Source organism: Nothobranchius furzeri, chromosome 7 (genome assembly GCF_043380555.1).
Source record: "Nothobranchius furzeri strain GRZ-AD chromosome 7, NfurGRZ-RIMD1, whole genome shotgun sequence".
Classification (NCBI taxonomy): domain Eukaryota; kingdom Metazoa; phylum Chordata; class Actinopteri; order Cyprinodontiformes; family Nothobranchiidae; genus Nothobranchius; species Nothobranchius furzeri.
Genome location: NC_091747.1, coordinates 57,609,937 through 57,617,929, shown reverse-complemented (window position 1 = coordinate 57,617,929; position 7,993 = coordinate 57,609,937). Strand labels below are relative to the sequence as shown.

Here is a 7,993-nt window from a genome sequence, read left to right as displayed (position 1 = left end):
GCCACGTTGTTGACAGCTTATGTGTTATAAGGTTCTCACACAGACACACACAAGCAAAGGTGCTTTAAAGTGTGGTGTAATTACACATACCAAAGCAGACAAGTGGGAGAAGCAGCAGACTGGATAGAAAGCATTCCTCAGTTGTTTGGATTGTAACTCCCTTTCTCTACTTATGTCACTTCACTCTGTTTTATTTGGCTTCCAGGGTTTAAAAGGAGATGATGACAACTAAGGAAAATCAGTCAGGTCATATTAAAGCATTATATGATGGGGGAAAAAATAATTAATTTGTGTTTAATTGGTTTACAAATAAAGATTCAGTTGTTTTGCTAATTTCTTTGCATCAAAAGTGCAACAATTGCCATTTATGGACACTTAAGGCCAAAACACATGTAGCCTGGTTTTAGTGGAACCGAATATCCTCTGCCACCCATTTTTTGTGGGATACCCGACTACGTGAAGTCAATCTGTGGTCATCTAATCCACCAAATCCATCCTCTATTCCCCTCCACTCTGCACCTCCGGTCTGGTGGAAATATTTCACTACATAAATCATTAGTAGACCTGTTTCATGACCAAACACGGAGCCGTTTGGTGGCACGTCAGTGGCAGGAGAATCGCCACAGTGTCTAATTTTTTTAAAGACCCGTATCATGAGTATTTATGATCCGTTTAACGTTAAACAGATGGGGAAGCGTGGTTTAGATTAATTTAGCAGCTATTTCCGTTGCATGAAGTTGCACACTAGACATATCCTGGTTGTTGAATATGTGCAATATTGTCAGTATTCCCTTACATAATATATGGTGACTCTGGTGTTTACTCAGCTGTAAAAATACTGATCTTATGAGCCTTCCTCTGAAAGACAGAAAACTGAGCAAAAGTGGTAGAAATCCACCAAAATGTGGACAAACATCCACATTGGTTTGATTTTAATTTAAAGCACTGGTGAGACTTTGTTTTTTGGAATCACAGACAAGAAATGATACGAACTCCAAAACCAAATCGGAAATGTCTGAATGAACCTGACTTTTTTCTTCAAACACAGAAACATAGCCTTCTAGGGTCACACGGGAAAAGAGGAATTCTTTCAGGAATGCCATCCAACACTTTGGTGGCTCCCTTTGACCCACTGGCTCTGAGATGATGTCACTGGGAAAGGCTCAGCAGCTCTACTGCTTGCAGCCACCCATGAAGGCAGATTGGTTTAATAGCTTCTGGAAACACTTGACAAGAGAAGTTAAAAGGAGCTATTAGTCTATTTTCTGGTAACCTTAACCTGGATAGCCTCATTTCTTTGCAAAGCTTTCAAAGCATGCTTTAGTAAATAAGCCGTAAAGACTGTGAATGTGCATGGAGCCCCCGTGACATGCAAATACTAAAAGGGAAGCTGCTGGCTTTGTAAAGTTTGGGCGGTTTGAAGATCACGGGTTGACTAATCTGACAATTGCTGCACAGGTTGTAAGAATCACTGGAGCCAGATTATTTTATTCCATCATCCATCAGATACTCCATTAGATGCACCTCACGCTTGAACAGATGCTTTTATGTGTGCAGCAAAAGCAAAATTCTTTATGAATCACAGTTCATTTGACTCAGCGCGACTCGTGTTGGATTTTACGGACAGCTGCCAATAATAATATGAAGAAAAGTCTGACTAACGAAATTCCCTGTCTGATGGCATGTGCTCGTGCCTTGTGGAGAGTAGTGCATGACCAAACACGCCGCAGAGATTTTTTAGATGGTACACATAACTTGTGCTGGGAGCAGCCCAACACCAGTGATAGCTGATTAGATTAGAGCCTCAAATAAAAGTGAAACATATTAACTGTTTGTTTTTATGTGCTCTCGTTCTTGAGGACGCCCACCTGAACCCCCAGAGGCAATCTTCAAAAGTTCTGCAAAAGCAACTTGTGGCTGAAAATGGTCTATCATGCATAAAAGTGAAACGCTGAGAAGAAAATTATCCTCAAGTCTCCAAAAAATTCTATATTTCTTTGAGATAAAGACACAATTTCCTCATAAATCCATCAGCAAACTGGAGATGTGGCATGTCGAATTGGGACAAGAGGAGATAGCTCAAAATCTGGACTGTCCCGGGTAAATCTGGACGCATGGTCACCCCACTCTATCTCAAGCTACTTTTTTCAATTACCGACAACGTGATGTTACAGAGAAATGTATTTATCTACTTCTCAATTTACTGTGCATAACTCGTCTTCACTCACCTAGAATCCTCTGGTGCTGATCTGTAACTGGTGCTGAGAGTGAACTCGTTTGTTTTGATACGTGGACTGCAGTTGCCAAATGTGACCACAAGATGTCACTCTTACCTTACACACCTTTAACCTTTCAAACTGTAGTATTCCTGTTTCTCCATCCTGTGTAGCTCCCTCTTCAGTTTTTCAGCCATTTCAGCAGATTTGGCATCAAAATGTTCAGCTTATTCGGGACTGCATCATTTAAAAGGACACCGTAAGTATTTAGTATTCAAATAGCATCCCTGCAAGCTATGCAAGTTGGCTAATTTTATTTTATTATGATGCGTTGGGATCGAAATTCAAAGAGTAAAAGAAACTAAATTTCTTGGAGTTCTTATTGATGAAGACTTGACATGGAAATCCCATATTAGTTACATAAAAGGTAAAATTGCCAAATCCTTAGGAGTATTACATAGAGTCAAGTTTTTACTGACTAATTCTGGTTTGTTGGCATTGTACAATTCACTGATTGTTCCATACTTGACTTATTGTGTAGAAATCTGGGGAGCAACATACAAAAACTATACACAACCCTTATTTATTTTACAGAAAAGAGCTCTGAGAATAATCAGTTATAGTGGCTGTAGAGATCCATCGAACCCATTGTTTATTAAATATAAATTACAGAAATTTCATGATTTAAAAGACTGGAAAATCATACAAACCATGTATAAAGCCAATTTAGGTACTCTGCCAACAAACATTCAGGGGATATTTGAAAAGAGAACTAGTAATTACACGCTGAAAGAAACTGATGTGTTCACAAAACCCAGATTTAGAAGTAAAATTAAGGAGTGGAATATATCTGTAAATGGTGTTGAATTATGGAATAACCTTAAAAGGGAAATTTAAAAAACCCTGCCATTTAATATATTCAAAAATGTACCAAATTGAGTATACTAAATAATTTTGTAAATGTAAATTAAATCAACGATCATGATCTCACTGGAATTTAGAACAGGAAAAAGTTTAAAATGAATCTGTATGTGTGTCTGACAAATGGAAATTGTATATAAATAGATGATTTCTTCTGGAAAAGGGGGCAGAAATTATAAGATGTTTTTCTTCATTCTGCTCCTTTTCGTTCAAATTAGATTTTTTGTTGTTATGTATATCCTATTGTTTATGTGTTTTATTTGTTTTTATTTTGAATGAAATAAACGAATAAAATAAGGGCCTTCTGAAAACAGTCTAATTCATGACTGGCCTCAGACTTATTCCTGTAAGTAATGCGTTAAATTCAAATTCAGTTTTTTTAGCACAGTTTTATTAACGTTGAGCCTTTAAGGGGCGATATGAGGCAGAGGAAAAAGTTTGGTTCCAACCGGAGGAAGAGCAGCATCAAATTGACTATAACATGCAATGAAAAGGGTTTGGACATGAGACACAGTGGATGATAACCAGCCTCTGAAGCTGCCAAGAAAGATGTTTGAGTAGCTGGATGATGATTGCCTCATCGCATCCACAAACTGTCTCCCATTGGTCAGATCAGAGGCTGGCTTTGGCAAACAGCACATCTTGTCAGTGCAGATTCGCTTAAAAGAGAACGCACAAGGACGTTAAAAAATTAAATCAGCTTTTATTTATTTAAAGATTTTAAAACACTTCTTATTTGTTGGAAAGTCTGGAATTGGTGAACTTTTTCTATCTCAGACCGTATCTCTTGGGTTTTCTTCTCTCTTCTGTAACCTATTATGGAAAGTCGACACCATGAAGGCTGGATTATGCTATGTGACAGGAGAGCAGACTGTATCTCATCATTAAGTAAACATTCTTCTAATCTTGGTTTCTTATCTTCTGCTGCCAAACTCAGGGAGTCTGAAAGAATTCCCCCTGCGTGGGTCTTATTCCCTCAGTCAGTCTGAGGTGATTCTCTCTGAACCATTCATTCATTCAGGAGAGGTCAAGTGTGGGTCCGTTAACACCTGCATATTATCCTCTGTGTGTGTGTGTGTGTGTGTGTGTGTGTGTGTGTGTGTGTGTGTGTGTGTGTGTGTGTGTGTGTGTGTGTGTGTGTGTGTGAGTCTGTCCGTTAACACCTGCATATTATCCTCTGTGTGTGTGTGTGTGTGTGTGTGTGTGTGTGTGTGTGTGTGTGTGTGTGTGTGTGTGTGTGTGTGTGTGTGTGTGTGAGTCTGTCCGTTAACACCTGCATATTATCCTCTGTGTGTGTGTGTGTGTGTGTGTGTGTGTGTGTGTGTGTGTGTGTGTGTGTGTGTGTGTGTGAGTCAGGAGTGTCAGGGAGACTCCCTCCCCTTGTTCTCTGTCCAACTCTGCTTCCAGCTGTTGTTGCATTCCTCTACACGTCGCTCTAGACCGAGGCCCCCGGCTTCTCTCTCATTTTCTTTCTACTTTTAATTTTAGGTTTGAAACTTGTGTCGGTGTGTCTGAATGCAACAGAGGACTCGCAGCCTGGTCAGTGGAAGGGGAATGTATGCAGTCAGGACTGGGATCACCACAAAAGGAGACGTTCTGGAAGTGACCGATCTGCTCCTGCAGGATGACAGAAGTGGCCAGTTCACTTTCAGTTATGGTAAGCAGTTTGGTTAAGCGCTTTATTCTGTGAGTTAATTAACTTTTAAAAAGAGTTTTATTCTCAACACATTAGAGCTGACGCTGGAAACAATATAATAAGACATGTCCTTAAATTCAATCTGGAAATAATTACATGGATAAAGGCATTTTGTTTATTTATGGACTATTTAAGTAAAAAATAAGTCAATAATAAAATGAAGGCAAAATTAAAATAAAGCAAAAAGTATAATATGGCTGATTTGTGGAAACCTACAAACACATTTAACCCTTTCAAAGCATGTGTCATATTTTTCAAGAGCTCTGCCTCTCTAACCAGATTAGTGCGTAATTCAGAAACCTTCAGTATTAATCCTAAACGTTTTCTGCTCTCTGATGGAAGTTAATTCATCTTTAAACATTTTTAATTATGAATCTTTTCCCTCTTTAGTCTCTTAAGTAAAAATGTAACACATCCTTAGTCAAATTAAATAAAACATAAAAACAAAAAACTGCCCAAACACTTAAAAATTTCCATATAAAAGCGTTTTCTCTCTGATCCGTGTTTTTTGTTATCCTTTTGTTATTTGTTATGTTATTTATAATTTCTATCTATCTATCTCCTGAAGAAGGCAAATAACTTCCTATAATCATTCAAAATAAAAGTCTCGAGATAACTAGCTGATGCTTAAAAAATGAACTTACTAGAGAACAATATTAAAGGGGACAAATGATGACTTTTGAACGTTCTATAGTTGATACAAAACATGTTGATGAGGTTCTTTGTACAAATCCCTCACATAAAGAGATTTCAGCAGTTTTATTCTTGACATTTTCAGTACCTTCCAGAATGAGCCATTTCATGACTCTGTCACTTTAAGAAAACAAGCTGGAGCTGGCCGCACCCACTCACCCATCTCTCAGACTTTTACGGGCTAAGAAGCTCTGAGGGGCTGAGTAGAGCTGCTGCCTCTCCAGAAGCAGCTCTCTTTTGCACGTGAGAGGTGGTTCTATTCTATTTTCCCCAATTGTGACATCACAAACGGGGACTTTTTTTAAATGGATTATTTTAGGCACATGTTTCCCGAAGTCAAACACTGACAGAAACGGATGGATGGATCTTTTTCACAAGGTGGTTCTAGTCTATTTTCCATTGTTTGTGACATCACAAACTGGGACCTTTTGGCTTGGTGAGAACAACATTGAGCAGATATACAATAAATTCTTCTGTCATGCAGAAAACAAAAGTTAGTTTATCTCCTGATTCTCAGTTTTTACATCCATTTCTGTTTTCCATTCTAAGTTTTGGTTTTTCATTTCAAAGCCTCACTTTCTCACTTTCATTTTTATCCAACATATTCTTGTCCTCAGGAGCCAGAAATGTTATATATCACAGATTTTCCTGCTTCCAATTCGCAGTCCTTCCTTGTCTCTTGCTCATATCCTGCTCCTCAGCAAACAAACATCAGTTGATCCCCTGCATGTGGCAGCTGAACTAATCTGAGCTTTTCCACACACACTCAAAGCAAACGCAAGTTAGATTTCCTTTACTTCTGAGTCAGCTGAAATAACAATGAACTTTTTTTTTTGTTTCCTTTCCTGTCAGGATCCTTCACCTTGCAGAAAGATACAAAAGTAAATAAGAAAAGAGTGTGAGAGAGTTTGAGATTGGCAGATATTTGTTGACTTCTCAGCAAGCAGTCAAGGTCAAGTTGTTTTAATCAGCTGTTTTTAACTGAAGCCGACACACACGTGCAGGGAAATGTGCAGAAAGAAACATACACACAGTCAGAGCGTCTAGAGCCAATCAAAGACAAGTTTAGTGTCCAAAAGAGTCTAAGTGGTTTTTTAATGGAAATGTTGATTAGCCAATGGTTGAGTTGCATGAAAAAAAAAAGCTCATTTTAGGTCAATGAGTTGCTCAATATGAGGGACACTGAGAGGGACTCCATGTTAAACAGCATCTCTGATACAATGCATGCTTTGTCAGGTGGGAGGAGGAGACGGTATCACTGGAATGTGAGGGGAGGGGGTGTTGGAGAAAGGCAGAATGATGAAGGAGATCTCAGAAGAAGACTTTCTAAAAAATTAGTCAAGATGTTTTCCAGTACATCATTAGATATTTGTTTGGAGAGTAGAAATAGAAAATCATCAATTTTCTTTGTGTATTGCTGCAATAAATGTCACACTGTCCCTCAGATTACATCTAGTTTAGAAAGATAGTATATATTGTGCCCCTAAACTACCCAGAAACCATTATACTTGTTTTTGAAACACGATCAGTCACTCTGCAGATGCAAGCTGGGTGTTAAAATTGTCTTCTACCCCCATTTCTTGCATTGCCTGCCACAAAACAGACAGGGAAACACTTGGCTCAGAAAAAGCTACACACATCTATGTCACACTGTAAATTAGCATGCATGGACTCAACCATCTTGGCTCGCGACTGGGAAAGGCAGTTTTTGATTTTTGCAGCCAGGAGAGAGCAGAGCACGGCTCGGCTAGTAGAAGCTAACTGTTAGCATTAGCAAATCGACAGCATGGTTCAAAAAGTATATGCTTGTGTTATTTGTGGAAATAACACATGAATGTTGCAGAGCAAATGGAGACAGTGGAAGAATCGCGTTGCTGTGAGCCAATCAGAAGCAAGATGTTCGAATAAAGTTAAAGTCCCATTAGTCATCACACACTGATGAAATTCATCTCCACATATGACCCCTCCCCACGGGGAGTGGTGAGCTGCAGTTGTGGCTGCGCTCGGGAACTAATCTAACCCTTAAAGCTGAGTGCCACGCAAGAAGGCATTGGGTCCCAACTTTTAGAGTCTTTGGTATGACCCAACCAGGATTTGATCCCTGATCTCCCAGTCCCAGGGCAGACACTCTACCACTAGGCCACTAAGAAGGAATATCATGTATAATAATGAGCAAGACTCCAAATCCTGCTGTTTTTCACCCCCCACTCCTCCAGCTGACTTCTACTTCCTGAAACAGAAGTGCCAGAAAAATTTTCTCACAGAGATCAACTGAAAATGCATTTATTTATTTATTTATACTAGAGACCACAGCAAATGTCTTGAAATAATGAGTGAATGAGAGCTTTACTATTTGTAATATTGACTAATTGTCATGTTTGTGTATCCTAATGATGATTAGTTATGGCAGCCATCTTTAATTTGGCTTTCTGCAAAAGATAATAGGTGGTGTTTATCAAATGATTAG

General features: G+C 38.9%; 1 protein-coding gene across 5 annotated transcripts in view; it reads left to right on the top strand.

Moving 5' to 3' along the window:
• The first annotated feature begins 4,613 nt into the window (after positions 1-4,613).
• Positions 4,614-7,993, top strand: part of phldb2b (pleckstrin homology-like domain, family B, member 2b) — a 39,869-nt gene continuing 36,489 nt past the window's right edge. For all 5 annotated transcript variants that reach the window (XM_070553378.1, XM_015955416.3, XM_015955414.3 and 2 more), the window contains exon 1: positions 4,614-4,794. In XM_070553378.1, coding sequence (XP_070409479.1) covers positions 4,762-4,794 — 33 coding nt within the window. In that variant the 5' untranslated portion in view covers positions 4,614-4,761. The remainder of the gene's footprint in view (positions 4,795-7,993) is intronic.